Source organism: Pelobates fuscus, chromosome 5, assembly GCF_036172605.1.
Source record: "Pelobates fuscus isolate aPelFus1 chromosome 5, aPelFus1.pri, whole genome shotgun sequence".
NCBI classification, from domain to species: domain Eukaryota; kingdom Metazoa; phylum Chordata; class Amphibia; order Anura; family Pelobatidae; genus Pelobates; species Pelobates fuscus.
This window is the reverse complement of record NC_086321.1, coordinates 26,706,075-26,719,488: the sequence shown is the minus strand read 5'-3', so window position 1 is coordinate 26,719,488 and position 13,414 is coordinate 26,706,075. Positions and strand designations below refer to the sequence as shown.

The window sequence follows — 13,414 nt, the reverse complement described above, 5'->3', positions numbered from 1 at the left end:
AGATCTAAAATTACATTTCATACACCCCACCGCATAAAATCATTGGTGCCCATTTTTAATAAACCCCGTAGTAACGAGTTACAGTAAATTGTACCCAGTTTTAATCTAATTTTTATTTTGATTGTTATGAAGGTAAAAATTGTGATTTTGAGTTTATTCAGATTTATTCAGATTGAGAGAAAATTACAAAGTGACAGAGAAATGCTGTCTCCTTTTTTTTGGTTTTAGTCCATCCAACTAGCAATTAAAATTCTATATGTCACCTATCCTCACCTAGAATATGAAAGTTTATATAATATAGGAAATATTCCAATTACCAGGCCAAAGAAAGTTTACAATTTCAATTAATCAAACAGGTGCCTATGAGGGAATATGAAATCTATATGCAAATATATTTGACTTAAAAGACCTCTATAGAATACCTGTTGGGAAACCGGTCTACTCGTTAAGATTTACATATTTCTCCTCCAGCAATTTTTGTATATTGTAAGACTTTTGAATATATGTGGTTATCTACCTGCTTAAGATGGTGCTCTGCTCGTAGTGCAACATTTACATTCTGTACTTCTATCTGTCTCATTTGGGCTAGGCTGCTAAACTCCTCTAACATGAGTATTCAGTGAAGAATCGTTTTTTTTCCTGTTCTACCCTTTCATTTACAGCGGTGGGGTTGGGGCTTATAAAACCGCTGAGACTGGTTGCCAAGTTGTAATACCTTTTGTGAATTGAACCATCAAATTACCATAGGCTCAAAAAAATTTAGTGCTGGCTAAAGCGATTTCGTGAATTGGGTTTCCATCAGAGCGACGATTCCATGCATTTTAGTTCAACAGCAGAGAAACATTTTTTTTAAGCGATATAGGTAACTTCAATGCCAACGTAGAGTGTTGCAGAATATGCTGGCACTTCATTTATTACATGATAAATATAAAGGGAAGAACTCCGTATATCAATCAAACTGACTGCATTTAAATCAATATAATGGCATTAACCTCTCAAATATTGCAATTTCAAATGTTTTTTTTTTTTCAATTACTTGTAAAATTATTAAATATAAAATACTCGTGAAAACAACTAAAATCACATTCTTGCAGGGAGGTTTTGTTTTCACCATTTTTTTTTTAAATTAACCTATAATTTTATCTTCATCTCTGCTTAGCAGTTTACTGGAAAATTCATAAATACACAAAGAGACACTTTAGTCAACATAACTGCTTCGTCTCATTGATGTGGTTATAGTGTCTTGGTTCCCCTGGCACTGTCCTTCTATTCAGCATTAAATCGCTTTTAATGTTTTAATGCTAAACAAGATACCCTATTCCCGCTGCGCTACTTTGGCTAATAATTCAGCATTAACCAGAGCGTACAAACAAAATCACCCGTGAAACAAAGTGATTAAAAAACTTAACTTCTGGGTACACAGCTCCCAAGGTTATTTCCCAGTTGATAACCGTTTAGTAGGATAGTATAAATGATAGGATACTTTAGGGATTCTGCTGATGTACCTAGAATAGAGGATAAAACATAGTGCAAATATTGTTTGATACTCAGAGGTAGTGTACTGGTATATATGCACTCACAGATTCCGAATGGATTTAGCGTTTTTAAAGGTGCCGCCCCACAATGTAGATGGGGGGTATCAATCGGTGTTCCTCCTCGAGTGGTAGCCACTGGGGTATCAGGGTCAGGCTAGATGATTCAAAAACAGACTCCGACCAGAAGAATTCCTCCAAGGCAATTTATTCACTCATAAGATCAGGAGGTGTACAAAATGAGTAAAAACAAATATGAAAAATAAAACAGGTCACCGGTCCTACGCGTTTCGTCTTTGAACAACAAGACTTCCTCAGGGACCTTTTCAATAAAACCAGCAGTAACATGTACAGTAGTTGGCAATGACATCCTAAAAAACGCTAACACATAAAATCTTATATAGGGCTAATCCCTCCAAGTCATTGGTGGAAAAGTGGGTGTCTTCTTTCCTTTCAAAATTCATTCGCTGCCCGGTATTTTCTTCAGGTGTGGGTTCTTGCCGGAGATTGAAATTCCTCCTCGTGTGATTTTCCTATCGCTTCCGCATACGTCACGCGTTACATTCCGATCACGTGACCCGTATGCGTTCCACACTCGGGAGTAAAACATGGCCGTGCGTTCCACCATAAAGGAAATGAGTCCATTTACTACTTGATGGTACTTGAAAATCTAAACGAGAGGGCTGTTATACATTACATACAAAATACCCATAATACCAATAGGGACATTAATATGTCCTCTCTAACTTATTATAAGAGCAGAAAAGTGCAAGAAATGAAATGAAACAGTTTCTACCTATAATGCCAGTTAGAACATTAATATATCCTCTATACCTTATAATAAAGACGAAAAAATTGTGTAAAAAAAGATGAATGCAGCAACTTCCTATCCAAGTGTGCATTCAAAATTAATTTTTAAACTATATATCACAAATTTCATATTGCAAATGTGTTGCAAACATATTGTATGCCATTAATAATTAATAGATTGTGAGTATCTTAAAGTGCCTTTTAAACCCATAATTCATGTAGATATATAGCTATGATTATTAAATCTCTCATTTTAAAGTGACATATCCATATTTACATTTGCATATTGTGTTAGAGCTAATTTATTTCTCGTGCTTAATCGCAATCTAATAATTGCATGTGCTTATAATGTGCAACATAATTTATTTCTTATACCAAATCATAAAGAATGGTGTGCTCAAATTTCAAAAAACTTTTGAAAAAACTTTTCAATGTCAGAGGAAAAAAATATATATATATATCTCTCTCTCTCTTTTTGACTGCATCAATCCAAAAAGCAGATGATGTCCATATCTACATTCAGTCCCCTTGGTGTGAGGGTACCCAGTCTATGAATCCAATAGGACTCTCTTTTGGCCAAACGCTTTTCTCTATTCCCCCCTCTCCAGTGTGGTTGAATTTGTTCCATCCCCATGCACCGTAAGCCTTTTAAAAAGAAATGTGGGCAATTGTTGCAATGAAGAGGAACAGAGTGGGTCTCAAGTTTTTTCTTGATATTGTTGATGTGTTCAAGAAGCCTCACTTTCAAGCACCTCTTCGTACGTCCAACATACTGGCTGCCACACGGACACTGAAGTAAGTAAACCACAAAGTCCGAGCGGCAGCCAATCCCCGACTTAATGTGAAACTCCTTCCCAGTGGTGGAGCTGGTGTATGACATGGCTTTATCTGTATTAACCTGTGAGCAAGCTTTGCAGTTCTTACATCCCTTGAAACCTTTGTCACTCTTTTTACTTTTAGAGACATTTTTTAGGGCATAACTTGGTGCCAATAAATTTTTTAGATTTTGTTTTTTCCTATATATAATTTTTGGTTTCTTGGGCAGGTGTTCTCCCAAAATAGGATCCTCCAGCAAAATTGGCCAGTATTTACACAGACTCCTCCTGATTTTAGGATGATCTATGTTGTACTGGGTAAAAAAAGATTGTCTAAAGTTCTCTTTATTTTTACCCTTCGGATTATTTATTAAGAGGTCATTCCTGTCTTTTTTAGACATCATATCAATTTCTCTATCTATTCTCTTTTTATTGTAACCTTTTTGGACAAGTTTATTAGCCACATGTTTGGCCTGTGTCTGGAAATCTTTAATGTGGGAACAGTTCCTCCTAATCCTGGTGAGTTGTCCCTTTGTAATCCCTTTCAACCACGGTTGATGGTGACAGCTATGTTTGTGTACATAGCTGTTTCCATCAGTTGGTTTAAAAAAACACTTTGTTCTAATTTCATTTCCTTCACTAAACAAGGTAAGGTCCAAGAAATTAATTTCCCTGCGATTCCATATTGGAGACAGTTTTAAATTATAAACACCTGCCCATTATAAACACCTGCCCAAGAAACCAAAAATTATATATAGGAAAAAACAAAATCTAAAAAATTTATTGGCACCAAGTTATGCCCTAAAAAATGTCTCTAAAAGTAAAAAGAGTGACAAAGGTTTCAAGGGATGTAAGAACTGCAAAGCTTGCTCACAGGTTAATACAGATAAAGCCATGTCATACACCAGCTCCACCACTGGGAAGGAGTTTCACATTAAGTCGGGGATTGGCTGCCGCTCGGACTTTGTGGTTTACTTACTTCAGTGTCCGTGTGGCAGCCAGTATGTTGGACGTACGAAGAGGTGCTTGAAAGTGAGGCTTCTTGAACACATCAACAATATCAAGAAAAAACTTGAGACCCACTCTGTTCCTCTTCATTGCAACAATTGCCCACATTTCTTTTTAAAAGGCTTACGGTGCATGGGGATGGAACAAATTCAACCACACTGGAGAGGGGGGAATAGAGAAAAGCGTTTGGCCAAAAGAGAGTCCTATTGGATTCATAGACTGGGTACCCTCACACCAAGGGGACTGAATGTAGATATGGACATCATCTGCTTTTTGGATTGATGCAGTCAAAAAGAGAGAGAGAGATATATATATATATTTTTTTCCTCTGACATTGAAAAGTTTTTTCAAAAGTTTTTTGAAATTTGAGCACACCATTCTTTATGATTTGGTATAAGAAATAAATTATGTTGCACATTATAAGCACATGCAATTATTAGATTGCGATTAAGCACGAGAAATAAATTAGCTCTAACACAATATGCAAATGTAAATATGGATATGTCACTTTAAAATGAGAGATTTAATAATCATAGCTATATATCTACATGAATTATGGGTTTAAAAGGCACTTTAAGATACTCACAATCTATTAATTATTAATGGCATACAATATGTTTGCAACACATTTGCAATATGAAATTTGTGATATATAGTTTAAAAATTAATTTTGAATGCACACTTGGATAGGAAGTTGCTGCATTCATCTTTTTTTACACAATTTTTTCGTCTTTATTATAAGGTATAGAGGATATATTAATGTTCTAACTGGCATTATAGGTAGAAACTGTTTCATTTCATTTCTTGCACTTTTCTGCTCTTATAATAAGTTAGAGAGGACATATTAATGTCCCTATTGGTATTATGGGTATTTTGTATGTAATGTATAACAGCCCTCTCGTTTAGATTTTCAAGTACCATCAAGTAGTAAATGGACTCATTTCCTTTATGGTGGAACGCACGGCCATGTTTTACTCCCGAGTGTGGAACGCATACGGGTCACGTGATCGGAATGTAACGCGTGACGTATGCGGAAGCGATAGGAAAATCACACGAGGAGGAATTTCAATCTCCGGCAAGAACCCACACCTGAAGAAAATACCGGGCAGCGAATGAATTTTGAAAGGAAAGAAGACACCCACTTTTCCACCAATGACTTGGAGGGATTAGCCCTATATAAGATTTTATGTGTTAGCGTTTTTTAGGATGTCATTGCCAACTACTGTACATGTTACTGCTGGTTTTATTGAAAAGGTCCCTGAGGAAGTCTTGTTGTTCAAAGACGAAACGCGTAGGACCGGTGACCTGTTTTATTTTTCATATTTGTTTTTACTCATTTTGTACACCTCCTGATCTTATGAGTGAATAAATTGCCTTGGAGGAATTCTTCTGGTCGGAGTCTGTTTTTGAATCATCTAGCCTGACCCTGATACCCCAGTGGCTACCACTCGAGGAGGAACACCGATTGATACCCCCCATCTACATTGTGGGGCGGCACCTTTAAAAACGCTAAATCCATTCGGAATCTGTGAGTGCATATATACCAGTACACTACCTCTGAGTATCAAACAATATTTGCACTATGTTTTATCCTCTATTCTAGGTACATCAGCAGAATCCCTAAAGTATCCTATCATTTATATTAACCAGAGCGTCACTGGGTGGCTGTGATTGGCTGATCGTATTAGCTGACTGCATTCAGCCTATACAGTACCATTCAGGTATGAATCGCTATATCTAGAAGGAAGTGTATAAACTCTTCCTTAGTTACACCACCAGGAGAGGCAACGCTATAGGAAGCCAGTGACTCATGAAAATGGTTTAACACTGAATGGAGGGACAGCACAAGAGCACCCCCAAGCACTATAATCAATTCAGTGAGATAAAATGGTTATAGTGTCTACACTAGAAGGGAAGAAATAGAGGAACACAGGTAATTGCACAATCTAATGCTTATTAGTATTGTCCGGTTTATTTAACTTAGTGAGAGTTTTGGGGAATTCCAAATGAACCGAAAGTGATTTGAAATGTAAGGCCAAAATCGCTAAACGGAAAAACATCTACAAGTCATCTCTGTATGCAGTTCGGCTATTTTGAGCTAAATTTGAAATTCACTATAAATTCACTTTGAAATCCCGATAATTCTCACTTTAGTAATTAAGCCTGTGTATTTCTTACACAAATACAGTTTAGTTCACAAGATATGTGTCAGTGTTTTTATATATTTTCATTCTTTCATTTAAAGCTCCTGCATTTTATTTTTATTACTTTGACAGCTAGGAGAGGTAGACGTCATAGGACACCGAGGGTTGTAAAATGCATTTGTTATTGGTATTCTATGTTTATCAGAAATGCAGTTTAGTTAATCAGATAATGTATGTGTTCAGTAATGTCTTTCCCTTTTTCTATTTAAGGTAATGAGGCCATTTCAAAATTGGGGAAAGATTTCTTCCTTGCTTTAGAGAGCTCACTCAAGATTTGTGGAGAAAAGCGTGATAAATCTGCTTTGGAAATTGCAACTTTAAGACATGAACTGGATACATCTTTAGAAACACTCAACTCCTTGAAAAAAGAAAGGAAACCAAAGGGTTCTTCCAAAGACTCTACAAGGTCTGAAGTAGAAAGTCTTGAAGGCACTGGATTAAGTTCTGCTGACCCAGGACAAGAAAGAGATAGCGAGAAGGCTTCTCGGCAGTTGGGTTACAGGAGAAAACATTCCCAACCTTCTCTTTCTACTAATGATAGAGAGACCATAGACAGACTAACATCACAAGAAAATAAAAGCTCTCTTCCAGTTCCCCATCAAAGAAGCAAAAGCCTGCAGAGGAGTAAGAGCGTTAAATATCCATCACAGCCTCCCTGGCAGGATTAAAGGAACATGAAATATTTAAGAAACTCATGAATAGCCTACAACATTGTGGAATAGGCAACTCTTTTTATCTCATGACCGCTCGAGCAAGTCAATGTTCAGTTTGAATTTCTGAGCTACGTTGTTCTCTTTACAAAATGGAATAAAATACAAGAAATATAAATACGATTGATCGGTGTGTTTCAGTTGGATATGGGATCACACCACGGAGCAGTTGGAATGCTAGTCCATCAGTTACAGCGCTCTGATAACATTTTCCTTATCGACTGAATCATCTAAATGGTTGTTCCTTCCAGAATAAAGGGAACTATCATTTGATGAACAGATATTAGATGAGATAAGCTTCTTTTTGTTTGGCATTTTCTGTTGACTTCTAGTTGGAACATGCTATTCAGTTACAAGAGATATGCTTGCCTACCCTAATAGAATGTATCCTTCAAAGCACTTTCAAGGTCTTTGCTTATTTTGCAAAGACCCTCAGAGGTCACATCCCTTGTTTGATATGGAGCGGCTGGAAGAGAAGCTAATAGGAGATTTACTTACCTTATTTTCATTGTGTTATGCATCTTCAGCGCTTGGCTCTTTATCCAACAAGAGACCTTGTAACTGTTGTACCCTGGTACATGTCCATGAATACTGCATAAATGTCTAGGGAAGATACTGCTGGATCCTACGTCAAATAACTTCTGTAATAAACGGGAATTGGTTTAATGATATCTATTGATTGCTTTAGAATTACAATGAGTTTGAAGACTGTCCATGTTAGTATTTCCTAAAAAAAATATTTTTAGAAAATACTGAAAAGTAACTAAAAATAATCGAGTTGGGTCAATGTTTAGTAATCCTCGAAAGATATTAAATGATAAAATTGGCAATTTACTTTCTATACTGTCACATTTTTTATGTATTTTCTATACAGGAATTGTACTATGAATCTATTAAATAACCTTTCTTTTTTAGTAACTCTTCTAAGATTGAATAATGTTAAATGTATGGAAACTGAAGTGCAGTTCTCTTTTTCTGTGAAATGTAAATGTTAATTTGTAAATCCAATATGGTATTTAATAACCAATATGGTTGTTATTTTAAATAAAAAGTCAAGCTTTGATTTCTGAACTATTATACTACAGATTACATTTGCCCTATCTATCAGACCTGTCTATACCAGCTGCTGGTCATATCACTTTAAATGTAACTCCTTAATTACAATGCTTGTATGGTTGCTTCTGAAATCCATTGGATTTACTTTTACTTTTGACGTAAAGACGGTTATTGAGTTTCCATGTGTCCAACATCAATTTTTTTTTCTTTTGCAAACCACAAAATAGATCTGACTATAGCCGAATTGAAGGTTTTTTTTTCCCCAAATGGGGAATTTTTGCCTACATTTTTTAATTTGATTTTATAATTTGCTACATTTTGTTTGTAAATAAACCCTTATATAATTGATTTTGTAATCAAATACACTGACACTAGTGTCAGCAGTGATCTGAAGACTTGCTACAGAATTGGACACCATGGTTGCAATCTCCTTTTTCAAAATATTTATCACATCCATTATGCCCTATGGTGTCACTACAGGGGGCAAAATATCCCACCCCACCCCCTTGCTTTGCGCTAAGTGGTGACATCTGGCTTTTTCATGTCTGACTGTCCCAAGTAAGTAGAACAATTTGACCAATACAAATTTTTACAATTTTAAACGGTGCATTTTCAGGGAGATATTTGTTTTTGTTTTAAATTATTATTCAAACTTGTTTTTGTTTTTCTTCTTTGGACATTTATGGTGGATTGATGAAATGTAAGGTGTATTTGCCACTTTCACTTCTGATGGTTTTGATCAATCGATTAATCAAAGTCCCTGAGGAAAACACAGCTTTAATGTGAATTCTTTATATAATATTGTGCTTACAACGTATAATTTTTGTTTCTTCAGTTGTTAAAAGATCTTGGAGCCTCAGAGTTGCCAAAAAATCAAAGGTGGCTCTACCAAATACTGACATAGGGGTGAAAGAATACAGATTCAATACGTTTGTTGTACCTTCAGCGTGTTGGGTAAAGTGATTGAAAAAAAAAAGGTAATAAAATAAAATTTGAATTTCATGTTTTAACACTTTAAAATGTTAAAATGTCCATGGGGGTAGTAATAGGGCAAAACACTGTATATTACATTTTGACTGATTTATACTGGTTGATAAACTTGCGTTTTTAATATTGGCAATAAAGATTATTTACAGAAGTACCAAGTAAAGGCTTTGATTGTCCAGTTGTCTGTGTAACGGACCGTTTCGCTCACCAGAGGTTAAAAACCGTTTAGGCGATATTCCCCTTCCAGATACACAAGCAGCTACTGCAAGCACCAATCTCCCGAACGACAAAGTACACGAATCTTCCAACTCCCGAACTGCACACCCTTGAATTCCCCAATCTCCCGAACTGGAAACACACGAACACTGGAATAGCTGAACAGGAAAAGCATACAATCCGCTTACACTCCTGGCAATCAGCATACAATCCAATTCCCCCACATACGAGACGACACTTCGGTTTGAGGGTCAAGCAGAATCTGGTTTACTGGGGCTAACTGCCCGGCTTTTATGCAGGTCTCCCACCTGGTGGACACTCCCCTAGGGGACCAGATGGGAAACTGGGAAACATATAGGACACTGACCAATCACAGACATACACCTTTAAACAATCCCACAATGCATTACAATCCCTCCTCTCTGCCTTGGAGATAATTGAGAAGTAATCCAATTATCTCCAAGGACAGAGGCAAAACTCCAATACACACATGGCAGACAAAAAGACAATAAAAGACTTAAAATTACATCCTGATACATTAAGTACATAAAACATATACATTCTACATATCCCCAGATAGCTTAGATCTGAGCGCACATTATTAACGAATGGCGCTCAGATCACATACATACAGTTCAATCGCCATGGAGCCAAAGTCTTTCCCATAGTCTTTCGTTACATGAATAGGCTCCATGGCATGGCTATCTAGGGTGAGGCTGTTCATACGGTCAAACTACCGAATGAACAGCCAGTCGGTTCCATTACCGAATGCAGAGGTAAGGAGGCTGGCGGCTCAGCGGTGTTCGCGAAATAAAGTGTCCGTTTTCAGTTCCATAGTTTGAGCGCTGAACACCGCTGGCCGTTCGTGAGTTAAAATGGCCGCTGCCACGTGTTCGGCAAATGAAGAAAGGCCAACCAGCGTTCATCAATTAAGCTGCGGTTAACCGCAGCTTCTGGGCAGCCAATTGACGGCACACTCCAGCTCCCAGGTGGTCCCTCGTACAGTAGTTTGTTCGGTAGCTGGAATCTACCGAACCCCCGGCAGAAAGGCACGAACAAGCCTTTCTGCAGGGAACATAAAAGCTTTAACCTGTAGGGCCATAGTCCAGAGGGAGCAGGCGAGCAACCAGGCTTCTCCAGTGCCCGGTGGCGAGGTTGGTTTCGCAACAGTCTGCAATTACAAATATGATGGATTCACTTTTGAGGCAAAGGATCACAAACCATTTTAAATTGGTCAATGGTTTTTGTGGCATACTTAAATGGTAAGTGATTAGAGAAAGTGGATAGGACTCCAGCTGCAATATAACTCCAGGCAAAGTTCTACTTAGCCTTTTTATATTTCTAAGTTTGATAAAACGGAGTACAAATAAACTGGGCAAAAATAACTTTTAGAACACTATGTATGATTGATTAGTGAAAAGCTTACTGTACATTTCCTGGTTGGATTCTCTGATATCACCGTTACCTCTTGTCTCTATTAGCATTATATAAAAGTCATATAATCTTTTCATTAGCCTCTTTCAATTCATTTGTTGATCATTTTATTTGCTTCCTGTTTACTCAGTGTAACTGCAGACTAAATGTTTTAATTAAATCAACATTCTTGTCTGGTGTATGTCTGTGTAAAATAAAGCCACCTCCTATGTTTTGTATGGTTTCTGGGACCAATCTGTATTCATTTTCTAACAGATTAGTTTTCAATTTGTTTTTGTTTTTAACAGTTTTCTTGTTTTTTACATTTTGAGATGCTGATTTTCCAAATCACTGGTTCAAAACCCAGTACAGGAATTCCAATGGCCCAGGTTTTCATACTTCCCAACATTGGGAGGTATGAGATCGGGAGAGATTGGTGGGCATGCCTGCAAAAAGGGTGCGTCGTCAACCTGCTGTCAAGTACGTCAGGCTCACTGACGTCCTTTCTGGCTGTCCCCAAATCATTAGACTGGTCGGCCCCCAGTCATTAGATGGTCTAATTGTGTGTTCCTTCTGTGCTGCCCGCGGACAGTTGGGTTTTGTTGGAATCTCTAGAAGAACAAAATCTGATAATGCTTAAAGGAACATTACAGCATTAGGAATACAAAGCTGTGTTCCTAACAATATAGCATACCTCTGCTCCTGCTCCCCCTATTATTGTATTTTTTTTACTTACATTAATCAAGCGCTGAGGTCTCCTCTTCCTCCAACGTCAGCGAGGGGGAACAAATAGGAATTGAATCAAACCTTTTCTAAGGGATTTTGAAGACTTTTGACATCCAGCGTCGTTTCACTGCAATGTTTTAATTTTTTCCCTAAAACATCAATGAGATGAAGTGGTCTGGGTGTCTATATTGTCCCTTTAAACTGTGGTTGTTGGCGAGTAATAATTACTGGGTTGGGAACCACTACTCTAAATGAATTTCAGAGAAAGAATGCATGTCGTGAGAAGCCTCTAGACTGGACATAACCTCTGCGAATGCTGACCCGTCCATTTAAAACGCTTATATTACAAACAAAAAAAGAAAAAGTGTTTGCTAGGCCGCTGATTGTAGCAAATGTAATAATGCAGTCTGAATGTATTATCTGTAGTCAGCTATGACAGGAGGATCAAATGCTGATTTACTTCACTACTTCTGGTCAAGTGTGAGTAGTCAAACACAATGTGTCCGCAATGCAAATCACATTTCCTCTGTTTGTTTTCTTTTATTTTTTTTGTCTGGATGTAGCCGTTATTCAAACAACCCCAGGGGTTATGTTTGACTGATTTTCTTTCACACTTTGCAGTTACACTGGAGGTCTGCTAACCATATTGTGCCCTTAGATTACAAGTCCGTTTGAGAACTCCTTCGGATATTATGTACTATGTTCTTCATTAACCTGATTTAGACCTCTGGATTAGCACATCAGACTGAAGCCTTCCTCTAATGAAAATGTTGGACAACTCCAACACGCACTTATACCAACAACATATTACACAAGAATTATTAAAATGGTTCAATTTGTATTAATTATTTTGCATTGACATTCTGAACCAGTATTCGTTAAACCGGTATAATTGTATCTTTTTTTTGGACTTGTTGAAGTTCTTTTCTCATCAAAAAACTTATGATATGCCCAAAGGCCTGCATAAATTGGCTCTTTTTCAAATTTAGTTTTAAAGGAAGACACCAGAGACATAACATGTCCTTTTATCTCCAAATGAAGCCTTAGTCTATTCGCAGTCAAGTGCATTCTCTTAATATTTAATATCATCTAGCAAAGTGCACTGTGGTACCTGATACATCGCACTACAGAGATGGTGAATCATGGAATCTTAATGATAAACTCTTTCTTGCTTTTAACGCAATCTGCTTTTCAAAGAGAGCTGTTCATGTGAGTCTGGGTTTCTAGGGAGGAGAGAGACACAGGTGACAGTTAATAATTATACACTATTTCCAAAGAGCTCAAACGATCTTACATCAAAGGAAGGCTAAGAAGAATTGTAGCCAATTTAGAAAGAAAAAAAGAAAGAATCCTGACATGTATATATAAAAAAAAAAAAAACAATTAACATGTAAAACATGAATCCTGTGATTAACACTGTGAACAATAGCATTGATTAGCTGAAAATGAGATGGTAATGGAGAATTTAGTAGCTTCCAGTTAAATTGGACCAAAATATTCAAAAATTCTGAAAAAAAAATCCCAAAATCATTCTTGGAAAAACTCTGCAAAGTATAAGCCTTGCTTTGTCATGGAGAACATCTATGTCTGTAGAATGCAACTGTTTTCTTACAAATGTTGTAAAAGCAATACTGAACAATCTTCTTGTTTTTTTGTGTCCCGAGAAATTCACCTGTCCATTGAAATGTATTCAAAGGGATACTCTATGCACCAAACCTGTGCACCCCACTCCTTCCTGTCACCCTTGACAGACACCCTTTCCCCCTTTTACCAAAATACTGCTTATAATAAAAATAGACAAAAAGTACCTCACAGTAAATGATGGGTCAGCATTTTTGGAAGACATTTTTCCTTTGGTTTAAAGGAGCACTCTAAGTATTATACCCACTGATTATAGTGATTTATGATGGGAAGAGTCTTTGGGTACCATCCCCTAT

General features: G+C 37.0%; 1 protein-coding gene across 1 annotated transcript in view; it reads left to right on the top strand.

Moving 5' to 3' along the window:
* LOC134612393 (uncharacterized) overlaps window positions 1-7,788 on the top strand; it is a 150,991-nt gene extending 143,203 nt beyond the window's left edge. The window contains exon 13 of the mRNA XM_063456744.1: window positions 6,580-7,788. Within this exon, the coding sequence (XP_063312814.1) occupies window positions 6,580-7,037 (458 nt within the window). The 3' untranslated portion in view covers window positions 7,038-7,788. The remainder of the gene's footprint in view (window positions 1-6,579) is intronic.
* The last annotated feature ends 5,626 nt before the right edge of the window (window positions 7,789-13,414 follow it).